Below are 27,709 nucleotides of genomic sequence, written 5' to 3'. Positions count from 1 at the left end.
CAAGGAGCTACCCCCGCTGAGTGCTCTCTTGCCTCTCCAGAGAGAAGGAGTCCTGCCCTCCAGGCCAGGCCAGCAGCCATCCACAGCCTCTTCTTCAAAACTGACATCCCCACGAAGTGAGCCCCAGTTCTGCTCAAAGCCCCGTTCCCATCTCCCCACGCTGCCCCCCAAACCCTCTGGTCTCGGGCTGAGACAAGCGCTGACCAGCTCCTCAAGCCTCGCTCCATGTGTGGTGAGTGCCCGCAGCTCTGGCAGCCCGCGGAGCCCTTCACGTGTGCTCCCCCGGCCCCTCCCCAGCCCCCTAAGATCCCTACAAGTTCATCTGGCAGATGAGGACATGGGTGCAGAGATGTTAGCCAACTTGCCCGAGGTCACCCATTTGGGACACAGCAGGGACAAGTCTTGAGGCCACATCCAGTCCCAAAGCCTGTGTTTTCAACCTCAAGATGCTCCCCATCTCCCCTCCTGACCCCACCCCCCAGGTGTCCCCTGTAGGTATCTCTGAGGGGAGTTCGCAGGACTGGCAACTCCCACTCATCCCTCCATGCCTTTCCCCTTGAGCCTCCTTTCTGCTGTCACCTCGGCGGCGCGCATCTCTCCCTGACCTGAGTGTGTATGTGCCTTTGTCCACGTGCTTCCTAGTCTGTCTTCCCTCCGGAGACATTGGCCCCTCCCCCAGGGCAGGAACAATGACTTAGCAGGGTCTCGTCCCCTCCGAGATGCCCAGGTACATCAGAGGCACTCAGCAAACATTTGGAATGAATGAATTCTCAGTGCCCAGGCCAGAGACAGTGGGTAAATGAATTTATTCTGAATTAATTATTTTAACAGAATCATCTTGGAAGCTTCCCACGGAGGAAAGCAGACTTTGACGGTCCTGCATGAGGAACCCTCCTGTCCCTGGCTGCCCGCTATTCACATCTCTTTCCAGGTCACTGACCCCCTGTTGGAAGGATGGCAGCCTCACAGAAAAGGCCAGAAAGAAAACCCCAGGCCCACCTGGACACGTGTCCACCTTGTGCCAAACCGGCCAGCCCGCCAGCTTGCTTTGGCCATGGGCATAGCGTGTTCCGCATTCATGAATCAACGCATCCTGCTAAAACAACACATGAATAGCGTGTTCCGCATTCATGAATCAACGCATCCTGAGGCATCCCAGGCCCTCCCTGTCCCCTCACTATTTTGGCTGAGTGGGCAAAAAGGATCACCCCAGTTTGGGGCCTCTACCTAGCACCCCCAACAACCAAGAAAAGCATCACATGCCTTGAGTGTGGGGAGCATTGTTATACGAAAATATACTGTCCAAACAGCCCCATAAAGGCATAAATCTGATGACGAGGGAGCAAGGAGGTCAGGGAGAGGTCGGTCGTGAGACGTGCCAGGGAGAATCACGGACATCCGTGCCCTCTCCCATCCGTGCCCTCTCCTAGTGGCCGCGGTAATTCTCAGTGAGCGAACCCACAGGTCGGCAGAAGCAAGCCGCCTCCGGTCGCTCAGTCCCAGGAGGCTCTGGGCACGAGCGGATCTCACGCTAGCCCCCTTCCCCGTGCTGTCTGTCCGCTCACTGACATTAGACCCATTTTCCAGTTCTAGACCTATGACAGCATGCAGTGGTGGAAGCCTTTGGGTCAATAAGTCAGTCAACAAACGACTGAACACCCCAATTTTGAGGGGTTGGTGTTGATGGGCAGGAAGGGGAGTGTGGCTGTGCGGTGGGCGGGCCGTCTTATCTGAGTGTCACCAGGGGATTTTTCTAAAGAGTGAATACAGATGTGCATGCGTACTCCTGAAGCCACGGACAGGGGTACTCAGAACAGCACCGTGGTGGCCAAAAACTGGGGCCCCGAACAGTCTGCGACAGGATGGAGTCCTCCTCGGGAGTGGAACCGAACGGTGATCATTTCCTTATCTAGGCGGGGGTCGCAGGGGTGTGCTCCTGGGACAGAATGCATGAAGCTTGGTACCTTTCAGATCCGTACACTTGTCGGTGTGCATACGTGCCTCCCATGTAGGCCTAAATTTTAAAGGGACCGGGGTGTTAGGTGTTGAGGTTTCCTCAGGGCTTCCCACTCAGAAGGGGGGCTTCTGCCCCCAGGGCCAGCCAGAGAGGAGGGCGAGGGGCTCAGAGGTGCAGAGGCTGGCAGCGGGCACAAGGACGCGCCCCGCCCCGCGCCAGGTGCAGCTCCAGCCTCCGCCTCCGCGTCCCGCGTTGCTGGGCAACCGGTCTCCCTGGCGACGAGAGACGCTGAGCCCCGGCCTGGTGCGTGCTGCTGGCGCCCGCCCGGAGCCCCAGCCCCCATGGCGCAGAAACCTCTCAGCACCGCTGCGGCCGAGCGCATGAACCTCGTGGCCCAGGACGAGATCTGGTAAATGCCCAGGTGGGCTGGGCCGTTCCCACCTCAAGGGCACATACCTGGTGGCCTCAGTTTCCCCTCCGAGTCCTGGAGGTGGTCGACCTTCGGGCGCAGAGGACAGTGCGCTGGAGGTGGTCGGGGCGATGTTAGGGACGGGAGCGCGACCAGAAAGGCTTTCTCCCTCTTCTCTCAGGCGCACAGCTAAAGATGAAAGATAACTACATCTGGCTTCACAACCATCTGCAAAGCTTGCTTGTTGAGAGCCGACTAAAATGTTATTTTTAAGATTTACCGAATTTTTTTATAAAAAGGAAAACAAAAATCTTAATATTTGTTCAATTTGAATGAGAGATAAATAAGCCTTTTACAGTCTCTTGATTCTCCTTCTTTTTAAACTGGTAAGAAATTTTAACTTAAAAAATCCTTTTTCTAAAAGACTTATATTGGGCAGACATTTGTAATGGATGTTTTTATTTGACATTCTATTGAATTGCTAAATATACCATTTCTTTGTTAACCAATATGGGAGGTTACTAATTTGGATGCAAGTAAGTAAAGTTTAGTAGCAGTAAAGCAGAGCTGCTTACTTCTTAAACTTGAGTTCTCTTATTTGCCATCTATCTGATTTTTACCATTTCCTTGTAAAACCTGTGTTAACCTCTTCATATTTTTCTTTAAACTGGCTTTGTTTCGTTCAAATTTATTTTTATAGGAAACTTTGTGTCACACTTGTCAACGGAAAGCCAGTCTCATTTGGCATAAAATATACAACTATTAATCTTTTTAATCTTTGTCTTTATCCAAGTACCTCCTACTTGGATATGTACAAAATCACCATAGCAGGTATGTTCTGTCAGTATAAAATGACCCTTCCTCCCTTCTCCACCAGATGAACTCCTATGCATCCTTCAAGACCCAAATAAGATGGTCCATCCCCCGTGAAGAGAGTTGGTTCAGCCTTCAGACTATTTTTCCGTCCAATGTCCAAAGTGGCTATTGAGTCCTTAAAATGTGACTGGTCCAAATTGGAATGAACTGCAAATGTGAAATACATACCAGATTTCAAAGATTTCACACCCCCAAAAAGTAATAGTAAAAATGAATTTTTTTTTTTTGAACTGTGGCTGCTAGAAAGTTGTTAATTATGTACACGGCTGGTGTTTGCGCTCACATTACATCTCCATTAGACTAGACTCTGGTTTAGACGCTCAGTGCCTAGGACAAAAAGCTCGTTGAGGGACCTCCAAAACTTTGAGACACTGGGAGATGGGGATGGGGGGCAGATACTGATTTCCAAAATGGGAAAAGAAACTTGACGATCAACGAGTGAATGTTAAATTGGATGTTTGCAAAATGCAACACACCAGCTCTCAACTAGCAGGTAATTATATAAAAATAATATTGAATGCGGAGCAAAAGCAGGGCCAGGATTAGGGCGGGGCAAGTGTGGTCCCCTAGTGGCCAAATTTAAGGAGGGCTCATTCTCAAGGTCATGCAAGTGCTCGCTCTGCACTTTCAGGACCCTGGGAGGCTGCAATCCCTTAAATTTTGCACCCCAGAAACCTCACTCACCCCGCCTCACTCACTTCACCAAAATGAGGAGTCTTGTCCCTAGATGGCCCCTCAGGCAGACCCGGCCCCCAGGCCCCTTTTCTCCCCAGTGTGCCCCCAACCAGGACCTTCTTTTGACACCTGTCTCCCTCAAGGGGCTCTTGCTCCCTCTGGCACCCAACTCCCTTCCCGGTGCAGAGTCATCATTCAATCAATGGACATTAAAAATATGTTCAATGTTCCCCAGGGGACTGTAGGGTTTGCTGCTTGACCTTTTTCAAATACCCCAGCACTTGGGAACTTTGTTTTTCAGGAAATACCGCCTGAAGTCTGAAACGGAAGCACGACAAAACTGGGCCCAGAACTGGGGATTTTTAACAACCCCTCTCAAGGAGGTAAATATAAATTTGATAAGCCCAGAGGTTATTGAATTGATTATTTCAAGGAATAAATGATAAGGAGGCATAGACTTCCCAAGAATAAAGTTAGTGTTGCATACGAAGACCGTTAACTGAAACCTACAGGCTCCATCCTTTCCCTAATTTATTGAGCACCTACTACATGCCAGGCGTCCTCCAGGTACTTCATCGGAACCAGCTCATTTAATCTGCACAGCAACCCTGGCACAGAGAAGGGGGCTGCTTTATGCTCGTTTTGTAGATTGGGAAATTGAGCTCAGAGAGTTGCGAAGTCCTATAACTAACAAAGGGCGACACCGAAAGGAGAAGCCGGTCTGTCTGATTCCAGGGCCGCTTGGCCTCGGGCTGCCCCATCGGCAAGAGGGAAGAGAGTCCTCAGCTGCCTCCCTGGGCGATGGGGAAGTCCAGATGGGATGAGAAGTAGAAGCCAGGTGGCTGTGTGAGGGATTACTGGGAAGATGTTCTTGGTATTTTCCTAAGCCAGCTGGGTAACTAGAGCAGGAAGAAGACCAGGTGAAATGAATAGGGAGCCGTAGGGTCCAGCCCCACGCAGGAGGAGCCCCCATCAGCCCAGCGGGGTTCCCATTGTTCACAAGAGTCCAGAAATCCCCACGTTTACATGAAATCTGAGTCTAGAACAGTGGCTCCGTTGTATAAAACACCATGCAGATAGCAAATGCCCGTATGGGCTTCAGTGGGACGGCGGCCACCAGACTCCAACCTTTCCAACCAGCTCCAGGACGTGACACCCAGAAGGCACATTTCCCTGGAGGGACGCAGAACCACATAAGACTTGCATAATTCAAAACGTTCCCGATTCAAGGCAGCATAACCCCACTTGTAATTCAACCCCATCCCCCCATCTTTGAAATATGCCATTCTTAATGAGGTTTTTTTTTAATACTTACAGAGTTATACAACTTGAAATGTTATGCATAAAATGAGTCCTTATTAATATAAAATGCATAAAAAGAGTCTATATTAATATTCCTTATATGTAATTAAATTGGGATCTCAAAGAGTTCGAAATTGCTTTAAAAATTAAAAGGGGGGGGTGGGAGCGCTCCTCTAATATTTTAAAGATTGGCCCTAAAACCTTGTGGGCAATTATTTATTTGAGTCCGTAACCTGTGAAATTTTCTCCAATTATGACTCAGGAGCGTAAATTAGCAGGTTGCCAAAGGTGGTAGAGGACACAGCGGTGGGTAGCTGGACCGGGAGCCTGAGCGAACCCACTAGCCGGTCCCCACTCGGCCCCTTTCTTACTGTGGGGTTACACCAAGCTACGGAACGTTTCTCAGCGTGGCTTAGGTCACCTGCAAAGTGCCGCGTTCTGGGGGGTGATGCAGAGAAGCCTCCCACTAACCTCAGTCTGACGCGGCCCTCAGTCTCCCACTAACCTCGGTCTCTGGGGTTATGTTGCAGCTGCTCGAGGGTGAAGAAGAACCCCCCACCCCAAAGCCCAAAATCGAGCTTCCGGAGCGGTTCCACATCCGGCCCGTGACCCCGGTGGAGAAATACATCAAGGTTCGCAAAGTCATTTTGAATCCTTGTTTTCCTAAGTAAGAAATAAGGGTGTGTGCTCCAGGGGCACAAAGCCAACCGCCGAAGGTAAGAACAGAGTGGCAGTCGGCAGGGGGAAGGCCAGTTTCCACAGCCTTTCCGAGCCCTTCGGCGGGGAGCCCATCGGGTTACAGGTCTCAACACAGGCAGGAGTCCCCGCGTTCAGCTCTGCAGAAGCGGAAGGAAGCCAGGAGAATGACGGGGTCGGGCCAGTCGTTCAGCAGATATTAACAGGGGCTGGGCTCTGGGCTCAGACTCTTCGGACCCAAATCCTGCTTGGTGGCTCACCTTCCCGGTGGTCTTGCACGTGACTCAATGGCTCCAAGGTCACAAAAGCACCTACTTCAGCAAGTGGTGTCAGGGTTCTGTGGGATAATGCCTATGAAGATCTGGAACCGTCTCTGGCACTTTTAGGAGCGCTAGGGACGGCTAGCTGTTAGCAGGTGCCAGGGACTCGGTGGGGTCAACAGTGGCAAACAAGAAGACGAGACTCCAGCCCACAAGTCTGGGTTGGGGGCGGGGAGGTGGGAGGAGAGGCCACCATGAAACACGAAATGCATCAAAATTGGGGTTTTCTTTTAAGATCTCATTTATTTATTTTAGAGAGAGCACGTGCACGTGCACAAGAGAGAGAGCATGAGTGGGGGAGGCAGAAGGAGAGGGAGAAGCAGACTCCCTGCTGAGCAGGGGGCCAGAACATGGGGTTCAATCCCAGGACCCCAGGATCAGGATCCTGAACTGAAGGCAGATGCTTCACCGACTGAGCCACCCAGGACCGCCCCCCCCCCCAACAACAATATTGTCATTCGCTATGTTAGATGCCATGGAGGTGAGAGACAGGTGAGGTTTTGGAGAGCAACAGGGGAAGAAGGGCTGGTGCCCATGGAGCTGAGGACTGAAGGATGATAAGGATCCAGCCCTGGAAAGGCTTTCCAGCCAAAGAGAAGAGCACATACAAAGACCCTGAGGCAGAACAAAGCTTGGTATATTTCAGGGGCAGCAAGGGATGCCATGAGGCTGGAGCTCAGTGAGCCGGGGGTGGGTCAGAGTGGGAAGGGAAGGGAGGTGGATGGAGACCCGGGCAGGGCCAAATCCCACTGGACCTTGGGGCCAGAGGAAGGAGTTGAGCCTAGTCTGCAATGGGAAATCAGTGCTGCGACATGGTGAGGACTGCCTTTCTGAAAGATCCCTGTGATTGCCAAGTGAGCGACTGGCAATCCCACAGGGGAGAAGACTTGATGGTCTTCCCACCTTTGACCAGTCAGACATGGACATGGGTCAGATGCCTCTAGAAATTGCTGAGCTGGGTACATCCCCAGGCCTGCCTCCATGGGCCTGTGATTTTGGTCCTGGATTTTGCCCTCTGACAGGCTACAGACAAAGCAGTTCTGTGTCTTGATGGGAAGAAGGGATGAAAACTCACACCAAAGGTGGCCAGGGTTGGGAGGAGGTAGGCTCTGCAAATTTTCTTTTCTTGATGCATTCGGGGTCTGACAGAGCGACTGGCAAACGTGAGTGCTCTGTGGAGAGTGCTTAGTGCTGAGTGCTCAGTGGAGAGTGCTTGGTGGAGTGTTTGGTGGAGAGTGCTCAGCGGTGAGTGCTCAGTGGAGAGTGCTTGGTGGAGACCATGCTCGGTGGAGAGAGCTCGGCAGAGAGTGCTCGGTGGAGAGTGCTCGGCAGTGAGTTCTCGGCGGAGAGTGCTCGGCGGTAAGTGCTCGGCGGAGAGTGCTTGGTGGAGACCGTGCTCGGTGGAGAGTGCTCAGCGGACAGTGCTCGGCGGTGAGTGCCCGGTGATTGCCCGGTGGAGAGTGCCCGGCAGGTGCACGTCTGATGGCTGAATGAACGACTATGCTCCACTGAGATAGGCTGAGAATGTCTTCCCCTCGACTATCCAGCAGTACAGATTTGCTGATATTTTAGAAAAACAGCAAAATAATAAATTAAAATAATATATGCCTGACCGTGGTTAGCATCTTAGGGAGCTCCTTCTGGATGTCTCACGATGCCTCTGTCTAACGCCCACAAAAATGCTGGCTCTTGTTACTGGGTCGTGGTTGCTCACTGTACTAAGTACTTTATGTGGTCATCTTGTCTTCACCGCAACCCTAGAAGTAGATGTAATCATGGCCAAATCCCCTTTGTCCCAGGAAAACGGAAGCAGAGGGCCTCGGGGACAAGAACCTTGGTCCAGGTACTGAAGGTCCTTCCTTGCTGAAGAAACGGTCCCCTTCTTCCTTCTCCAATCCCTTCTTTGGGTGGCTAGAGCCTTTAAAATCCATCTGTTTCAACGGGTGTCCTCTACCCCAAAAGGCATGTTCTGAAAAGCCCCGCCCCCGGACTCTCGGTTTCCCACGCCCCCTTCCAGAGACCGGATAGGCACAGGCCAGCGTGTTGTGTGGCTTTTTCGCCTTCTTTCCCTTGCTGCACTAATTATACCATATTTTGTGTATTTTCTGCATCTTTTTTCTCTCAGCAGTTTCTGTTCAACACGTCCCGTCTCAGAACACACTGACCTGCCCCGTGTCTTAGACTCAGATACGACGAGGCTGTCTTAGCACCAGTGCTGGGAGTTCATTGCAGGTCAAAGGATGTTTGCATTTTCGGTTTTGGTAGATAATTGCTCTAGTCGCCCTTCACCGACAACGAACCAGCCTGGTCTCCCACAAGGCCCTGGTCAACAGCGTGTTTTCATCTCTGCTAACCCAGTGCATGAAAGCGGGCATCCCAGGGCGGTTTTCCCCCCCGCATCTCCCTTACGGGCTGGAGGCAGACTTGGAAGGGAGTCTGTGTCCCAAGGAACCGTCTGGACAGGCAGGGAAGCGCCAGCCCCTCCCGCATTTGTTGGTGACCTTCCCTGAATGTGGCCTCTTGGGAGATTAATGTTAGCGGTTCATCAAGAGCATATGTTTGGGAGCTTTGTGTGCCAGGGGCCAGGACGCCCCCCACCGCCGCTGCCTCGCGCACAGACCCCTTGTGCTGAGGTTGCACTCATCATCCCAGACATCCGAAACCGCTCCGTCTCGGTTCTCCTGTTCGAACAAATATCCCCCCGGTGTCTTCATTCAGATTGCCCTGTGAGAGCAGAACGGAGAACATCGTTCCGAACAGAAGGGGAGAAGCAGCCTGAACACTTGCCCTCATTTTCCAAGTATTTCAAGTCTGTCTGTGTTTCTTTCATCTCAGGCAGAACCTCGTTTCCCTTTGGGTTTTAATTAGATCCCATTGCTTTTCATTCCGTGGTCCCTACAGTTTGGGGCGCGCGTGGGTGTGCACGTCCGTGTACCATGAAGCCTTCTGAGCCAAACCGGCCGAGTCCGAAGCGTCAGGATCCCATCAGACGACATTGTTCTGGGTTTTAAGGAGGGCAGTGTGAACTGTAGTGTTCGATATTTCTACACCTCCCTTTTTTCCCTCTTTCTACTCTTCTGTCAAATGAAAATTATTTCACTGGAGGTCGTGAATGGACGTGTTGAGCGTGACCAGATAAAGAAACACATGGGGCGTCCGTGACTTTTGCGGGGAGAAGGGAGTCTCGGGATCCAGCTCATCGGAGTGTGCTTGCCTGGGGCGCCCCTTCCTTCGAGATATTTTCTTTCCTGTCTTTTCCCCCTCAGGCCTCCCACGCCGATCCTGAGGCCTCGTGGACAACCCTCATGTCACTGTGGCCCCGGGTGGCTCAACCCCTGCCTTTCCGTTCCAGGTCCTTCCGTCCCCCCCAGTCCCGAAGACGACCCAGGGCTTCATCGGCTGGAGATCCGGGGTGCCGGGCCTGAACAAGTGTCTAGAGCATGATTATGAGATCAGAAGCTGCAAGGGGGCGTATGCCAGAGAGCTAGGCTGGCCGAAACAAGGCATCCACTGAGTCCAGACGGTCGGCGGGCCCCGGGCAAGAGTGGGTCGACCACCAGGCACCCAGTGTCCACACCCAGGAAGAGGGGCGACCCCTGGGGTCCCTCTGCAGATGGAGTTCCCCTCCTCACTTGCTCAGCGGATGTTGCAAAGAACAGGAAATAACTCTTCAACCCTCCCTTCCAGAACATTCTCGTCACGCACTGATTCTTGGCTTATATAACGAATAAGGCAAAATAAATGCTCTGATTTTTTTTTTTTTAATGCTTTGGGAATTCAAAGTATGGTTTTTCAAAAGAACAACGTGATTTAATTTTAAAAACAAAATTTTGTCTAGGTCTTTTACTGCTTTTGATCCCATACCTCTCACCCCCTGTTTGTAACAAGATTGTTGATGGGGTCTCTGCACCCAGGTGGTCCTGGACCTGCTTTTCAGGAGAAACAGAATGTTCGGTTGATGCCTCGATCCTCCTTCCCCGGATATTTGCAGGAAGCCAACAGCTTTAAAGGCAGAAATGAGCCCAAGGTTTGCCACTAAGTATAGATTTCCTGGAAAGGTTGGGTCTCCCAGGCTCCGTTAAAACCTACCCACGCCCCCTCACCTGTCCTGGCCACATTGTCACAGCACAGATGGCCGCCGAGCTGGCCAGCCAGGCCGTCTTCCTTCTGCCATAGACATTTAACATTAACTTTGAGGCTTTGATCCAGGTGCTACAAATGAGGGACGGACACATGGTGAGAGGGCCAGGAGGAAAAGCCCGCATGGCTACAGGCCCCTCCCCGCCAAGGAGCAAGAAAGGAGAGCGTTTGGTAGAAGTTTCTGGAAGCTGGTTTGTGTAGGTTTCTGAGTAGCAGAGCTTGATGTCTTCGTCAGAGCTGGAGTGGGCACAGGGTGGGTTCCTCCCTCTGTACTTGACTAGGCCCGGGGGCACTTCTGTGGGGTGCAGTCCGCCCACACAACCCATCCACCCAGACTTCTCCTGTTGACCTTCCTATCCCAGTGTGGACGGACGTGCTTTACCAATCCAAGAATCCCTCATCTAGAACCTTCCCCCGACCTCGAGCACTGGCCCCTCTAGCAGGCTTCTAGATGGATTCCGTGACATTGAGGGCACCAGATAGCAGGGGGACAGAAGTCCTGCTGAATCTGGGCTATCCCCTGTTAGGGGGGCTCAGAGCCTCTAAGTCCTAGAAGCCCCGGGCCGAAGAGCCTCTCGTGTTCAGAGACGTTGTTCTCTGTAAATCTCCGGAATGTGATCGCAGTGAGCAGCCTTCTTGCTCCACGGTGCTGGCTGCAGACCCCTTCCAAGCCAGCTCCTCGGGTACTAAGAACAGAGCCACCACAGCAAGACTTACCCCCAGCCACCTAGTTGGTTCTCTGTCCCCCCAGGGCCCTCCCCCAACCCAGGTTGCCCCCTGGGAAAGCCAGAAGGCAAGAGAAGCAGCCCCTTTAGGAAGCCTTGTTATCCCCTTGGAGCAGGGCCCCCAGAGCCCCCCGGAAGTCCCACAGTCACCATGGCTCACATCCCACCTGCCACCCCAGACCACACATTTGAAGGAGAAATGTCAGAGCTCTTTAAGGGTTGAGAAAAAGAGAAGCAAGCTGTTACAGGTGCAGCTGGGCCCCACTATGCCCCCTTAAAAAGATGTCAAAATCCTAACCTCTCGAACCTGTGAATGTGACCCGCAATAGAAAATAGCATCGTTGCAGATGTAAATAGTTGAACGGAGAGCAGTCATCCTGGAGGAGGGAAGGCCCTTAATCCGGTAGGGTGGGTGTCCTCGTAGCAGGAGGAGAAGGACGTGTGAAAGACAGACAGGCAGGGGAGGAAGCCGCAGGGTGACGGGGCAGAAACCGGAGCAACAGGTCGACAAACCAAGGAAGGCCAAGGGTTGCCGGCAAACCATGGGAAGCCAGGGAGAGACAATTGGAAGGGCTCTATCCTGCAGGTGTCAGAGGGGGCACAGTCCTGCTGACCGTGACTGTGGACCTTCAGCCTCTTCTGTTCCTCTAGGGCCCCCCGGGGGTGGGGGAGGGGTCCTTCAGGGTGCAGGCCAGGAGATGAGAACAGTTCGGGGCACAGGGTGCCACCCCCTCTCCTCCCCAGAAAACACCCTCCTCCGAGCCCGTGTCTCTCACTTGTCTTGACCCAGGCCTGTCTCCGTGAGAACAGATCACGTGGCCCGTGCAACTCCCAAGATGTTTCCAATCACCCTGGTGTAGACTAAACACACGATGCGTGGCCAAGCCCATCCCTTTGCATACCTAATGTTTTGGCATCTTGGTGATCCCTGCAAGCAAGGTCTCTGCTCTTGAAGAAACCCGGGGGGGGGGGGGGGGTTATTGGGATCAGATGCCACCACTGGCTGAGCGGAGCAGCCGGGAAGGGTGACGGTGCGGCACTGATCATCCGAGCCCACCAGGATCGCAGCTCTGCCCAACCGCCAGGCGTGGGGCAGCAGATACCTGCGGGCTGAGATGGGCTGCCGGGGGCAGGTGCTGCTCTTCGTTCTAATTCTAATTCCTCCTCATAAAACAAATCTGAGAGCCATCTTCCATCGCATGCGCGCCCGTAATGGTTTGGCAGCAAAAAAGACGGGCTCCAGGACGCCTGGGTGGCTCAGTTGGTTGAGCAGCTGCCTTCGGCTCGGGTCATGATCCCAGCGTCCTGGGATCGAGTCCCATATCGGGCTCCTTGCTCCGCAGGGAGCCTGCTTCTCCGTCTGACTCTGCCTTCCACTCTGCCTGTGCTCGCTCTCGCTCGCTCTCTCTGACAAATAAATAAAATCTTTAAAAAAAAAAAAAAAAAAAGACGGGCTCCCTTGACCTGTCTGGCATCCTGACCCAAGCCGGGACAGGGATTCAACACGCCTGGTTCGACTCCTCTGAAACTTGCCGGTGTGATTTTAATTCTGATTTTAACTGACCGGTCTATGTGGACTGGCAGCCTGACTTTAGCAAGATGGGTCAGTGGATGCTGTCGACACAGATCCCCTGGGAAGGGCTGAGCAGGCCACCCCGCCACGAGGACAAGCCTCCAGAAAGGCCACAAGCCAGGGCTGTGAAGGTTTTTGAGGCTGTCGTGCCTCTCACGTCCGCTGGGTACTGTTGGAGGCGATGAGTACTTCCGGCATCATGCCACGTCTGCTCAACTCCAGTTTCTTGAGAGAAGAAACATCTGAGAGATCCGCCCTCATGCACGGTGGCTGGGAACGCACACTGATCCAGCCGCCGTGGAAAACTGTGGAGGTGCCTCAAAAATTTCAAAACAGAACTGCCATATGACCCAGCAAGCCTGCGTCTGGCTCTATAGACCAAGGAAACAAAATCTCCATCTCAAAGAGCTATCTGCGCCCCCATGCCGATTGTAGCATTAATTATGAGAGCCAAGATACGGAAATATGCTAAGTGGCCATGAAGAAATGAACAGATAAAGAAGATGCGAGGTGTGTTCGCATATGCCACTCGCGACAGCGTGGATGGACCTTGAGGGCATCACGCTAAGTGATGGAGGCAGACAGAGAAAGACAAACACTAGCATCTCCCTTCTCTGGACTCCAAAGGAACCACACTCGCTGAAACCGAGAACAGATTGGTGGTGGTCAGGGAAAGAGGGGTGAAGTGTGTCAAAGCGTATAAACTTCCCGTTATAAAATAAATACATTACAGGGACGGCAGGTACAGCACGGGGGCGATAAGTTCTAAAAAATTCTTTTAAAAGAGCGGAAGAGGGCACCTGGGTGGCTCAGTGGGTTAAAGCCTCTGCCTTGAGCTCAGGTCATGATCCCAGGGTCCTGGATCAAGCTCTGCATCGGGCTCTCTGCTCAGCAGGGAGCCTGCTTCCTCCTCTCTCTCTGCCTGCCTCTCTGCCTGCTTGTGATCTCTGTCTGTCAAATAAATAAATTAAATTAAATTAAATAAATAAATAAATAAATAAATAAATAAAAGAGTGGAAGAGACTCCAAGTCTGAAGGCGCACATACCCTTTGGACAATGAGAACACAAAGACATTGACATCTTAGGAAACTCTTTGGTGCTTTTTGCTACTCCTTAATTTAAATGTAGCTTTACTGCAGGTTTGTGGACACGCGTTCCATCCCCTTAAATGACCCGTACTTAACTTGTGTCCAAGTACAAATTCTTCTTCACCCTTTTCACGTGTCAATACGCAGGTTTTATGAACTAACCAACGGCTTGAAAACCTCAGTTGGTGGGTTTTTCTCTGCCTCTAATAATTTATCTACCAAGTAACCACACGTGTGTTTTATTTTAAAAGTGAAAAGGAGGCCACATTTCAGTGGACATCAGACTCCACTGCCCCCACCCTCCTCACGCCCACCACGCCCCCCTGGCCTCTGTCTGCCCAAAGCTGCCGGGGCTGCCCCTGGGGCTCATCGCATAGCCCAGACGTCCAGTCAACAGCCCCAGCTGAGAACCTAAGTGGACGACACTCCGCGATTCAATTACCCTGGACGGTTTCAAACTTGACATTTAATCTATGGAAATCAACCTCTTTGTGGGTGCCCAAATGGGTTCATAAATGTCACCACACACTGTAAAATACCACAACATTTCCAAGGTCGAGGCGAGGCTGGTGAACTTGTGTCCACAACGCTGGAATCCATCAGCCATGAACGTCCAGATGGGCCCCGGTCTAACTGAGCGCGTCTGCAACAATGCAAAGCATAATTGGGTTGGGGCCTCCGAATGGGTTCTGTCACAAGTGTCTCTCCGTCCAAGACAAATTGGAAACTCCAGCGCTTGAATTTCAAGAGAATTGCATGATCGAATGAAACAGGACTACAAGAAAGCACGGCTCCTCTCACTGCACGTTCAAGTACCCTGAGCATCAGGGTCCCAGTGGGCACAAGGCATCCAGCGTCCAAAGCCTGGGACCACACCTGTTCAAGAATTTAGGACTTCATGGATTTCAGATAGCATATATACTCCCTGGCAAGGCCTGGGGCAGCCACAGTAAATTAAATCTATTAATATTTTGTAGCCACGCTTAAGAATATTCACATGGAAGGGCTCCCGTGTGGCTCAGGCGGTTGAGCGTCCAACTCTTGGTTTTCGGCTCTGGTCGCGCTCTCGGGGTCCTCGGATGGAGCCCCGCGTCGGGCTCCACGCTCATCGAGGGAGTCTGCTTGTCCCTCTCCCTCTGCTCCTCCCCATGCTCTATCTCTAAAGTACATAAATAAAGAAAAATTTAAATTTAAAAAAAGGATATTCACGTGGAATCAAGACCCTAAGGAGCTCTTTCTCAGTTAGGGTTTTTGCCAGCAAATCAGCTTTGCTATCAAACGGCCACTAACGTTTCTTGTTGGGGGAGTGTTTTGGAGTTCGGGATGGGTAAGAGAGTTTGGACTTAAAAGGCTGTCCGCACTCCCCAGGTTAGGCCAGAAGGGCTGTGACTTCCATCTCCTCCCATCCCCCAACTTTCTCCCCCGCACCGCCCCACACGCCCGCCTCCTTCTCAGACAACGCAGGGGCCACGGCCCTGTGGGGTCATGTTCCCTAGAGGTGCCCACATGACACACGGCTGAGGGAGACTACCGTCCAGCAGCTCGTGAGCACCCAAGCAAGGCTCTCCGCCAACGACCCCTGGAGACCAAACCCCGCCAGCATCACTGATCCTTCCCACAAAGCCTTCAGATGGTGACACCGTGACCCAGATGACCCGACTGAGCTGCACCCGGATTCCTGACCCACAGAAGCTGTGACAGCACAAATGATATTTTAAGCCACCAAATTTGTGTAACTGTCACACAGTAATAGATAACAAATACAGGCTATTTCTAAATAACAGCACCCCCACCACCACCAATTCCCATTATGTTCAGGAGAGCCCAAGGAATCCCCACAGACTCTGAAGAACTCCAGAATTCCGGAACATTCCCCTGAACCACACGGACTTCCCCACGGGGAGCAGAGCTCTTCTGTAGAGAATCTCCCTCAGGAAGCCCTTCCTTAAAATCACAGGAGCTGGCTCAGAATTCCAAATGACACCTGTCATTTTAAGTCAGGGGGGCAAAGCCAGGAAAATAATTCACAATCCCTCTAACCTCAAGTTGCCGTTTGAAGACTGTCCTTAGCAGTCCACAAGGGCTAGCTATATCGTCTCTTGGGTCAGCAGAAAGGTGAGGACACGGGGCCGTGGACTGGGTGAAGAGCGGGGTTCAAATCCAGACCCTCCCCTTTCAGACCATGTGGCTTTGGGCAAGTGGTCAGTCTCCCAGAACCCTGCTTCTTCGGCTGGGAAATGAGCGCACACAACTCCCTCCCATGGGGTGCTGTGAGCATCAGCACGGAGTAGGATAGGAAGGGTCTGGCACAATGCTGTATTCCTGCAGGAGACAGCAGCTCCATCCCTCGAAGCCAAGGGATAGATTCTTTAGAAATGGGCCAACGATAAAATGCGATGCTGGCGAGAAGGCGTCTGTTAAGATGTCTCCGACTGGCCAAGGGATGCAGCCAAGGGTGGCTGGTGCCAAGACATTGCTGTCATCGTTGTGAACTACACCGGTCCTACCTCCACAGAGTTCAGCTGTCCTCGGGTGTTAGAATTCGGAGCCCCACATTCATTCACCATGTACCACATGTAAGAGCTGGTTGTTGCTAGGGCTCCAGGGGAATCCGGGTGCTCCTTCCAAAATCCTCAAATAAACGAAGTTCCCCCAACACCCCCATGAAAAAATACATTTTAATATCTTTCTGGGCCATTCATTCCAACTTTAAAAGAGAGCCCCAGAATCAATGTGGCTTTTACACTTGCTACGTGTAATTGCATTGCCCGCAGGAGACCTGACCGGGCTTTAGTTTGAGGAGACGACCGTATGGTTAATAAGCTGTGTTCTGCATGGGTGGGTAATGATTCTGGTTATTCCATGGTAACTCCTGGATAAGCCGCAGCCTTGGAATCCTGGGCACCCGGAGACAGCCGCTGGTTCCCCCGAGAAATCAGGCACGGGAGTAATCAACTGTTGTCTCTGTGCTGGTGCGTGGGCATGATTGATTGATTTGCTGTGCGGGACACTCTCGTTTAATTAGGAAATAAATCTTACCTCTCGATGTCTGACTGTAACGTTCCCGCGAGGACACACAGGAACGTTGATCGGGGAACACCAGGCAAAGGAAAACCCGCTCGTGCCATGTGATGAGCACAGAGCGGTGGAGGGGAGCCAGCCCCGGAGCCGGAGGCTGGGGTGCTGAGGCCCCCGGAGATGGGCTGCACAGCCAGGGCCAAGCCAGCTGCTGCCTCTCACAGGGAAGGGGAGGCTGGGCAGCCGCTGCGTGGGGGTAAAACAAAGCTGATGTTAACTGCATTCACTGGGGTCTGCGAAGAGTCAGTGTGATGATCTGATCCCATTGCTGAAGCTCGCTCCTCTGCCCACATCTGGGCATGCTGGGAGGAAAAGGCTGTTTGCTCCATTCAAACCGTGCGGGGACCCTCAGCCCTGCCCCACCCTTGGTCACCACCTCGACCCCAAGAGTCTCCTCCACCAGCACTCTCGAGCCACGTCAAGACTGGCCCAGGAAGCCACCCTGCTGTCTCCGGGAATCCTCATGATGTCAGTAATAAACATGCTTCTCGCCTCATGGTGCATGCGCCGCGACCAGCCTCTGCATCAGACGGAACCTGGGGTGCTGTCGGTCCTGTCTGCCGGCCTGGCTGGCAGGGCCGGCTGAGCTGAGCCTGTGCTGAGGTCATGGCTTCTCGTGAGCAGCTCTGCACACTCAGCCCTGACCTGAGCCCCTTGCACGGGTAGAGAAATGGGAGCTCCACCAGGTGAAGTGACTAGCCCGCGGTCACGCAGCCGTGGGGCCAGATGGCAAGCCCCACTCTGCCTGACCCCAGAGATGCCACAAAACCACTTTAGGAACATTCCGTGAGCTCACTGAGAGCTAACCACATGCCAGACGCAGCTGTTCCCTCCACCCAGAGCACACGAGTGGGAGGATTCGAACACTCCCCTCCCTGCCCCCAGGATTCCAGACGCTTCTCCCTAGAACCTGGCAGGAACTCGGAGGAGACAGAGGGGCCTGTTTCATGGCCCACCTTTGACCGTGAGATAGGAGGATTATCTAGACTGCTCTAGGGGCCCAGCATAATCACTGGAGCCCTTGAAAGTGGAGAGAGCTCTCCACTGGAGGCAGAAGGGGAAGTCGCGGGATGTGAAGCACGAGGAAGGTTTAACACATTATCGGTGCTTTCAGAGAGCGGCCACGTGAGCAGGAAGGCAACCGTTCTAGAAGCTGCAAACACCTCCTGGCCAAAACCCAGCAAGACATTGGGGACCCCAGTCTCCTAGTCACATGGTACAGTATTCTGCCAAAACTCTGAATTAGCTTAGAAGAGGACAGTTCCCCAGGACTCGAGAGAAGAGTTCCGACTCTTCTCTCTATAATCACGCTATAATCACGGGCTGACACCGTGATTTTGGCCTCGTGAGACCCTGCAGAGAAACAGCAGTGCCCGTCTGGATTTCTGACCAGAGCTAGGAAAGGATAAATGGGTGCTGCTTTAAACCCCTAAATGCATGATGATTTATTACAGCAGCAGTAAAAAGCTAAAAGCTAAAATACTAGGTGCGCCCGGAACCCCCGTCCCGCGTGCTGTTTGCCTGGCCCTTTGTCCGGTCCCGCCTGCAGGAGAGGGAAGCAGGACAGGTCCTGCCCTGGCTCCCGAGCTCCGTGTGTCCCAGTCGGGACAGGCACCCACCACACTGGCCCTAGGGGACTGGACCATCCGCTGATGTTCCTGCACTGAAATGCTTCATCTCTGACCCCGGAGACTTGAGTCTCCCGCCAGCATCCAGGCATCACAACATGCTAGATTTGTAGCCTCTGCGTAAACTCGAAGGAATCCCAGAGCTGACAAGACTTCCTTCCCCTTGGGCCCGTTGAACCTCAGACCACACTCAGCATTCAGCAGGAGGCCCTGCCGGAGAGCAGCCTTCACTCCGCTCGGTCCTCCATGCCGTCGGGGCAACACTCCCCACTCCGTCCTGCCAGCCCATCACGACACAACTCCCCACGGCTCCAAGCAACGCTCCGGCTTCTATCTGACTCCCCTAACGGTTCCCTATTCCTGGTCGGCCAGGAATCACGTCTGGCTTTTCTCCCGTTATACACAGGCTCGAGAACAATGGGGCACACAGTAGGTGCTTAATACTTGTTGAAAGAAGGAAGGTACTGCTAGTGACCAAGTCAGAGGCACTCAGCCCTTGAGATATTCACGGTTCAAGATAGTCTTTACAGTGTAGCTTTATAATAAAATAGTCACCTGTTGTTCAAAGGCAATGCTTTCCGAAAAACATGCGTGAAAGTTTAGTGTTTAAAATCCTAGCTATCAGGGGTGCCTGGGTGGCTCAGTTGGTGACGCGTCTACCCAGGGTCCTGGGATCGAACCTCCCCCACCGCCACCCCCAGCATCTGGGTCCCTGCTTGGCAGGAGTCTGCTTCTCCCTCTCCCTCTACCTGCCACTCCACCTGCTTGTGCTCCCTCTCTCTGTCAAGTAAATAAATAAAATATTTAAAAATAATAATAAAATAAAATAAATTTAAAAATAAAATAACAAAATCCTACCTGTCACTTGACATGGCGTTAGGAAGGTTCTCTTCTCAAAAAGTGAAAACATTTTCACCCAGTTCCTGCTCACCCTCTGCCTTGGGCTGTACTACACAGCACCAGAGCTCCAAACGTGAGTCCTGTTGCTGTTGTTTTCAAGACTAGACAGAAGACAGAAAACCACCCAGCTTCCCTCCTGTGAGCCCCCGCTTGGCCCAGGGCTATGCCGTGTGGTGTAACAGCTCCCGGGATGGCGGCTTTCACGCGTCCAGTCCACCAGGCCGCAGAGGTGCCCGGATGAAACACTGGTTCTGGGGGGTTGTGTGGGTGTTTGAACCAGTGGACCCAAGAGAGTACCTTGCCCTCCCTGATGGAGACGCGGGCTCACCCAATCCAGGGAGGGCAGGAATAGAAAGGAAGGAGAAATTGGTCGGGTCCTCTTCCTGTCTGCCTGCTTGAGCGAGAACATCTCCTCTCGGTGTCTTCCTGCCCCTGGACCCGCATTTACACCACCAGCTCCCTGGGCTCTCCCTGGCACCCAGACTCGGACTGGAGTTACATCACCAGCTTTCCTGAGTCCCCAGCCTGCCGATGGCAGATCGTGGGACTTCTTAGCCTCCACAGTTGAGTGAGCCAATTTCTTATAACAAATGAATCTATAATTACTGGAGATATTGCGCTGGAGAACCCATGCTGCTTGCAACGGCATTAATGTGGGAGACCTTCCCTTCCTATCCCTGGTTTCAACGATCCCCGTTTCCTGCTCCTCTTTGTAAAAATAATTACACTGAAACACAGGAGCGAAGTCATACACTTGCACCAACAAAAGCCGAGGGAGCTACCAAGACGGCGCAGGGACCCACCCTGAACTTGGGTGTGCGGGCTGCTCACCAGGTCGCAGCTGAAATTCATCTGCTGGCTGACACAGCAAGGGTGACCCTCCAACACACGAGAAAAGGTACCAAGTGTAAGAAAAAGCATATGTCTTCCAAATTTTCTCAAAACATAACTCTCCTGCACTATTTTGTTTCCCCAGTGTCAGTAGAGATAATGTATGGAGAAATAGCTAAGCTTCCTCTCCATCACAGCATCTTGAGTGAGGCAACCCACGGCCACTGGCACGCAAAATCAAGATCCAGAACCCTCCTGGGAAGGGCAGAGACGATGGCCAACGGTAGGGCTCGGCCCCAAGGGAAGAGGCTTGCTGCCACTCAGCTCAGGCAGGTCACTGCCTTGGGGAGCTGGAGCCCAGTGCGGCCAGATCCGCCCATTCTTCAAAAGAGGCTTTGGGTTTTATAAATGCGAAGTCTCCCAAATGTTTACAGGTTTTAAAATATTTTTTGTAATTTTTTTATGTTTAAATTACCGTTAAAGACCCTACACTCAAGAAACCAAACATGCCGGCAGTCCTGTTTACGATTTCTTAAAATAAACTCATATTTCCAAGTGCCATTCTGACATCTGCATTTGGATGTCCAAGAGGCATCTCCAAGTTGACATGTCAAAAGTGAAATTCTCGATTCCAGCATTTCCACAGCATCTGCTGCAGCCGGGAGCCCTGGCTTCCTCTTGGCCTCAGACAGCCATCCTTGGGCCCTGCCCCTCCTGCCATCCCCACCCCCTCTGTGACCAAACAGGCCTGTGGCACGTGATCACACCATTTGCAGGGGGTGATGGTGGTGGAGGACAGTGCGGTCTGTGAGAAATGTCACTGTGTGCTGCCTGGAGGTGACGCATGTCACTTCTGTTCACGGCTCGTTACCCAGCGTCTCCCAACCACCCCTACTGCAAGGGGGTGTGATGGGGGTAGGGAGTCTTCACTAGCACTAACAGTGTCCACTCTGGGGACTGGCCATTTCTATCATGACTCAATTTTTATTTTTGCGAGTAAAGAATATTTTTTAAATTATTGAACTTTTTTTTTAAGATTTTATTTATTTTTGCAAGAGAGTGCATGAGAGGCACAGAGGGACAAAGGGAGAGGAGGAAGCAGACTCCCCGCTGAGCAGGGAGCCCCACATGGGACTCCATCCCAGGATCTTGAGATCATGACCTGAGCCGAAGGCAGACGCTTCACCAACGGAGCTACCCAGGCGCCCACGAGTAAAGAATATTTAAAATATATAACCTTTACCGCTGTGTATTAAATGAGGGTTGGTCACCTCTTTTTGTCAATGACGTTTTACTGGGACATGGCTCAGGGATTCACATACTCATGGGTCGGCTTTCCAGCTCCGTGGCCAAGAGAGGCCATTGTCACCGAGACTGTAGACCCTGCAAAGCTGCAAATATCTACTTTCTGGCTCTTGACAGAAAAGGTCTGCCTGCCCCAGACAACACCACTTACTATCGCCATCATCTCATAAAAGAACAACTTGACACTGAGAAAGTAAACACAGTCTCTCCGGAGAGACGCCCGATCTTAAATCAGACCTTGACGGTCGTTGATCTGCAAAGAGAGAAAGCTCTGCTGAGATGTGCCTGGGGCACAGACGGCCTTCAGGGGCTGCAAGGTCCAAGGCTGGGGCAGGGGGAGCCGCCGAAAAGTGAAGTGGGTCAGGTAGGCCTGGGGCAGCCTGCAGAACAGGGCTGGCTGGGGCTGAGGCCCGCCGGGGTGTGTGGCAGCCCCGAGGTCGGTGTGGCCGAGGCTTCTGATGCGTCCAAAGAAGCCAAAGTACAGAGCGCAGGTCGTCCATCCGTGCTCAGTTTAAAAAGAAAACTGCACAGGGCCCATGTCACGTCTGCGGCTGAAGAACAGGGAACAGACATTCCGTGGAAAAAGAGGGCTCTTCCACCTTATCGGTAATTTCCATGTTTAAAAAAAAAGAAAAAAAGACTCGAGGCAAAAATGACCAGAAATCAAAACAAAATGGATTGTGGAAGCATCGGCGGGAGCTCCCACATGGGTGAACCCCGGAAACCTGACCCGCAGCGAGCAAAGCAGGCCAGGGAAGGCAGACCCCGACGGCAGGGCCAACAGTGTGCGAACGTAAAAACAGAATTACGGTTGGACCCAGGCCTTCTCTACAAGGTATTTACCAAAGAAACCAAAGACACTAACCCCAAAAAAGATGTATGCGCTCCGCTTACTGGAGCGCTGTTTCCAATGGCCGAGACACGGAAGCAGACCAAGTGTCCGTCGGCGGGCGAGGATGCAGGAGATGGGGATACGCCACGGGGTGCTACTCGGCCGTCAAAAAGGATGAGATCCTGCCGTTTGCAACCAAAGAGTTGGACCTAGAGGGCAGTATGTGTGGTCCCAAAGAGAATAAGGCAAGGAGACAGAAAGCAGGTTGGTTTGCAGCCAGCAGAGGCTGGAGGAGGCCTGGGGAGGGCGGACACGGCCGGTGGGGAAGGGGCTTCCTCGGGAGGATGACAAGGGTTTGGGAGTAGAGAAGAAGATTCCACAACATTATGAAGGTACTAAAGCAGCACCAAATGGTGCATTGTCAATTGGTTCTTCTTATGTAATGTGAATTTCACCTCAATAACGATAACAAAGATGACCCGTTTATTTTGGTTTTTTTTTTTAATATTTTTAAATTGTCAACTCTGCGCTTTGTGTGTGAAATTATTCTTTTGCGGTTTTTCAGCTTGGAGATATACACTAAAGCAGGTACGACGCACCACACAGGTCCGACAAGACCTGAGGGAGGACACGGCAGGCCCCTGGGCCTCCTGTCTGCCGCTCTGGATCTCGACCACCTGGAACGGTCCCCTGGGCGCTACTTCCGGACTTCCGTAACCCACCGCCACCCGGGGGACCTGCTTCGTGGAATCCTTCCCCGCCTTTGGAAAACTGCACGGGTGGGATCAGAGGTAAAAATAAATCCTAGGCATGCTGGTCCAAAGAAGCCAGACACAAAAGAGAACGTGCTCTGCGATTCCATTTACATAAAGTGCAAAAGTAGGCAAAAACCGTAGGATGCAGAGAGGAGTCGGGGGGGGGGGGGGTCTTTGTGGGGATGGGAACAGGGGCCCAGAAGGGAGGGGTAGCAGCGCATGGGCTGTGGCTTCATCTGGGGGATGGGGATCCGGGCGTGTTCCGTTGCGAAATTGCATTAGCGAAACACTTGGGATGTGTGCATTTCAGTTTTAGAGAAGTTTAAATAGAAATCATAAATGCGTAAATCCATCAGACACATCGAATCTCCTGCCAAATCTTCAAAATGCAGACCCAGGCCCTGGCTTCAGGTTGTAAGTCACCAGATGGGTGAGTTTGCAGATCCAAACCTCCCCGCCCTAGGATGTCAGGACGCCCCTGAAGGAAATCCAACACAGGGGAGGTGGATTACAACGGCTCGTTCCAGTTTCCGGCTCATGCATACAGAAACAGCCTTCACCCCTGCTCAAGACTCCCTCTGGACACCAAGACCCAAGGCCGCACAGGCATGCCGGCCGTCACTGCAGACCACCCGGCGCAGGGAGCAGAGGGTCTGCAGCTGCTCCTGTAGATCCTGAGAGTTTGGGAAGGGAAACAGAGGACAGGGGGTGCTACCAACCCGGACCAGACTGTTGTCAGGCTTGGGAGCAGGAAAATAGACACAGGCTCGCCGAAGGCAAACATTTCTCTGATCTTTCTGGAAAGAATCTGAATGCACCGGTCTGTTACTGAGTCCTTGGAGAAGCTGCTGGCCCCCACCTCCCCTTCCTGGTCTCACAGACACGTAGGAGGGAGCCCAGAAGGCTGGGAAGTGCTAGGACCATGGCCCGAATGGCCTTCTGGAGCCCCCAACCCCCAGTAGCGGCCCAGCATCCCTGGCCCCAAGAATGGGTCTAAAATTATCAGTTCAGGAGACCCTGTTTTCAGTGTGTCGGCATCTGCGACAAGCAGCAGGCGGGGCCTTCCATACGCTGATTACCCTGCACCTTCCCCTTCAAATAGAAGAGGTCGGCGCCCATCCATCGTGGGGCAGAGCCCAAGTATAGCCCCACCAAGCCCTGGAGTTGGGGGAGGGAGGAGAAAGAGAAAGAAAGAGACAAAGAGGGAGAAACAGAGACAGAAAGAGACTGGGCAGGAGAGAGAGCAAGAGGCAGAAGCAGACAAAAAGAGGGAGAGAGACATGCAAAGCACGGGGGGGTAGAGGGAGAGAGAGAGAGAGAGAGAGACAGTGGAGGGAGGAGAGAGGAGGGGCGGTAAGGGGTGGAGAGGGACTGGTTGGTTTTCTCTTCTTTTCTCTTCTTTTCTTTTCTCCCTTTGGACTTCCAGCGGGAGGGGAGCATCTGATTCCCCAGGAAAGGGGCAGCTCCCTAGAAGCAGCTGTGGCGTGCACCAGGCACCGAGCCAGAACTGGACCGGCTCTGTGTCCAGGGAACCACAGGGTCCCAGAGATGAGTTGCCTTCTGGGGACCAGTTGGCAGTTGGCGACCAGCTACCCCCAGAAGTGCAGGGAGGGGTGAAGCGAGGGAGGGGTGAAGCCCCACCCCCACACTAAGGACAGTCCCCGTGACACTCTTGTCCAGTTTAGCATTTGTCTCAGGCAGAATCGCCCCGGGCTAGGCCGCTGGAGCTGTCCCCCTTGGTCACCAGCGGAGGCTGGCCTGGCTTCGAGCCGCACCTTCAACACCAGGTAGGGCCACACGGGCCCCCGTGGCAGCTCTCGGCCTTGGGCTGCCGTGTGCCTCTGCTGGCTGGGGACCCTTCATGGTGACAGTGATGGCAGAGCTCGGAGCCATCCCAGCACTGAGACCAAGGATGCGCTTACCTGCCCTCATCCCTGACCGGACGCTTCGGGGACCCGCCTTAAGCAGGGTCCCCCCAGAGCACTTGGGAGCAAGAGCTAGTGAGGGAGAGAGACCAGCCACGACTGTTCCTATCCCAGTCCGCACACGGGGCTTGCCCGCAGGCCTGGCGAAGGGGGTGATCCTGCTTCACAGCATAGCAAATTGGCTCTGGATGCGGCTGTTGATTGACCCCGACTTCAGGTGTCCTTTGAGGGCAATGACCAGATGCGGGGTACAGGGGTCTGGAGACATGGGGGTTCAGCATCCAGGGTCGAGCTCATGCCAGCGGAGATCGGACCACCTGCCCACGGGCTGCAAGGGCTGGGCCTGGGGTCCCCCAGCCCTGAAAACCCCTCCCCAGCTCTCATCACGCAGCCACGGCCTAAAGCACCCCCCTCAAAAATAAAAACCAAAGTGGGGTTGTCATTAAGCAAACTCTGCTCTCTTCCCTTTACCCCCAAATCCTGCAGGAGGTTGGGAACAAAGTCCCGCGACCTTCTGGGAAGGATAGAAAGAAAAGAAAATGGCAAGAACACATTGAAAATTAATATTCCGATGAGCCAGGAGGCCACAGGCTTGTTTTCTGAGGACTCTGGAGCCTGTCGGGCCTCAGGCAGCCTGAAACCTGGCGGGATGCACTTCCCGCATCCTGGGTGACAGCGGGGACCTGACATTTCCCGCAGAGGATGTCTCTGAACTGAGGCCTCGACAAATAGCAGTCACTCTGAATCCATTCCTCCAAAAGGTCACCAGCCAGACGCCCACAGGAAGCCTGGCAGGCCCCTGCTGTTCCCCATCTCTCTCTACCCCCTCCCACTCCTCTTCTCGGGCCGAGGGCACCAGCCAGACCATCACCCTCCCCTCCCGACGACGACGCCTGCCATCCCCTTCTCCGAGCCTAGGGAGGGCCCCGCGGGAGATGCTCACGCCCCTCCCCTCACCAAGGGAGGACCAGGAGGCTCCTGGGCCTAGAAACTTCCCTTGTGGCCTGGGAGCTTTTCCTGCACCCGGAGGAGCCCAAAGTCCCCCCACACCCTGAGGAAGGAAGCCCTCCGAGAAGCAGAGCCTGCGCGGACCCCTCCCCAGCCAGGCTCTACTCCCGGGTCTGCAAGAGAGCAGCTCGCACCTGCCCGGCCCTGCCCCTTCCCCCCTCCCCATCCCACGCTCTCCCCCGCCAGGCCCTGCCACAGTCCAGAACCTCGCCATCCTGACATGGGTGCCTAGTTCTCTAGCCCAGGGCTGGGAGGTCTCTAGGACCCCCGGGGCAGACAAGGCATCATGGCCCCCCACCTGCCAGAGGGAGAAAAGCTCTCTTGCCAGGCGTGGGCTAGGACAGCCAAGCAGCAAGAGGGTGTCAGCTTTCGCTGAGGAGCAAGAGCCAAGGGCTCCTTCCTTGACCCGCAGGACTTTCTTCAGGAAGGAACAGCGGCCACAGTTGACAACTCTGGGCCCTTCCTCCGGCCACCCTGCAACCCCTCCCAGCTGAAGCGCACACCTGCGTCCCCCCCGCCTCAGTGCCTGCTGTCGTTCACGTGCCCAGCGCCCGCTGAGCACCTACTATGCGCCGGCTGTGCTCCGAGCAAGGTTGGGTGCCCCAGGCCCTCGGAGTTGACGGCCTCGTGATCAGTGGTCAGTCCACCAGCCACAGCCTCGAAGGGAGAATGCAAACTCCGACCAGCCCTCTGAGGCAGAGGAGGGGACGGGCCCACCTCTAGCGTGGGGGCATCTGGGATGATCCCTGAGAAGGTCATCATTAAGTCAAGAACTTGACCAAGCATGTGTGGGGTGGTGAAGTGTGGCTGTGGGGTGGGCGGCAGGTGGAGACTCCTTCGGGGAGAGTGGGGTCAGAGGAGACCAGAGGGGCAGGACGTGTCCCCTCCCACCACCACCAGTGGCTGGCTGCCACTGCACCATCACGGCACCTGGAGCACCTCAAAGGTCAGCTGCAGTCCGCTCGCCTGTGAGGCCGGCGGCCGGCACCATCCACAGCAAGGAAATGCAGGAGGACTCCCTTGCGGCCGGCTGTGGGCAAGGGCTTGGCACCTCTGTGCCTCAGTTTCCCCCTCTGTGCCCGCAATGGCAGGAGTGGAGCTGTAGGGCCTCACACACTCAGGTCTGCTGACCCTGAACACATTCTGTGGAGGACACCCGACTCTCTGTGGACCTCAAAGGTGCCGACTTGTCAACAGTGACTCTTCACTAGCTCTGGAAACATCTGCATTTTGCACAGACCATGCTGGAGTCCCATTTGATGCAGACAGGGGGCAGGGGGCAGGGAGTCAGGAGGGGCAGCACCCCTTAAGGGTCAAGAGCTGACTCTGGGGCCAAATTCAAAGTTTAGACTCCTGACCCACCTTTTTGTGCTGTGTGACCTCTAGCAACTCCTCTGGACCTCCATTTTCCCAGGGAAATGGGAATAGTAAGATCCAGCCCCCCACAGGGTTACTGTGAACACGGCACGTGGTCATCATAACATAAAGGTTAGTAGCGACTGTGTCCCCGAGGGCGGGACTCCCTGGAGGAGTGGCACAGCCTGGCCTTCCGGGGAGGGGGCAGCGGACAGGCCCTCCTTCCCAGACATCTACTTGTCTCCATCCCAGAAGCCACTTCTGATGAAGCAGCCTGCTAAGAACTTGCTTTCGCTACATTTTTTTGCTTAATTTATGTCTAAATGTGC

General features: G+C 53.6%; 1 protein-coding gene across 2 annotated transcripts; it reads left to right on the top strand.

Annotated features, from left to right (window-relative positions):
• The first annotated feature begins 2,235 nt into the window (after positions 1–2,235).
• CIMIP1 (ciliary microtubule inner protein 1) lies at positions 2,236–10,063 on the top strand. Of its 2 annotated transcripts, none has more exons than XM_059133969.1 (4): positions 2,236–2,366; positions 4,219–4,300; positions 5,750–5,851; positions 9,588–10,063. In XM_059133969.1, the coding sequence occupies exons 1-4, from the start codon at positions 2,299–2,301 to the stop codon at positions 9,747–9,749; spliced, it is 414 nt and encodes a 137-aa protein (XP_058989952.1). In that variant the 5' UTR covers positions 2,236–2,298; the 3' UTR covers positions 9,750–10,063. The 2 variants fall into 2 exon arrangements, with proteins under 2 accessions (XP_058989952.1, XP_058989953.1); XM_059133970.1 differs by having other exon boundaries at positions 2,256–2,378.
• Positions 10,064–27,709: the final 17,646 nt, after the last annotated feature.

Source organism: Mustela lutreola, chromosome 9 (genome assembly GCF_030435805.1).
Source record: "Mustela lutreola isolate mMusLut2 chromosome 9, mMusLut2.pri, whole genome shotgun sequence".
In the NCBI taxonomy this organism is placed as follows: domain Eukaryota; kingdom Metazoa; phylum Chordata; class Mammalia; order Carnivora; family Mustelidae; genus Mustela; species Mustela lutreola.
Note: the sequence above shows the minus strand (reverse complement) of the source record. Positions and strands in the feature narration are given on the sequence as shown.

Excerpts from the sequence above, each read along its gene's own strand:
- CIMIP1 (XM_059133969.1), top strand. The coding sequence starts at position 2,299 with ATGGCGCAGAAACCTCTCAGCACCGCTGCGGCCGAGCGCATGAACCTC. Across the intron at positions 4,301-5,749 it reads TAACAACCCCTCTCAAGGAG|CTGCTCGAGGGTGAAGAAGA; the intron begins GTAAATATAAAT and ends GTTATGTTGCAG. Across the intron at positions 5,852-9,587 it reads CGGTGGAGAAATACATCAAG|GTCCTTCCGTCCCCCCCAGT; the intron begins GTTCGCAAAGTC and ends TTTCCGTTCCAG.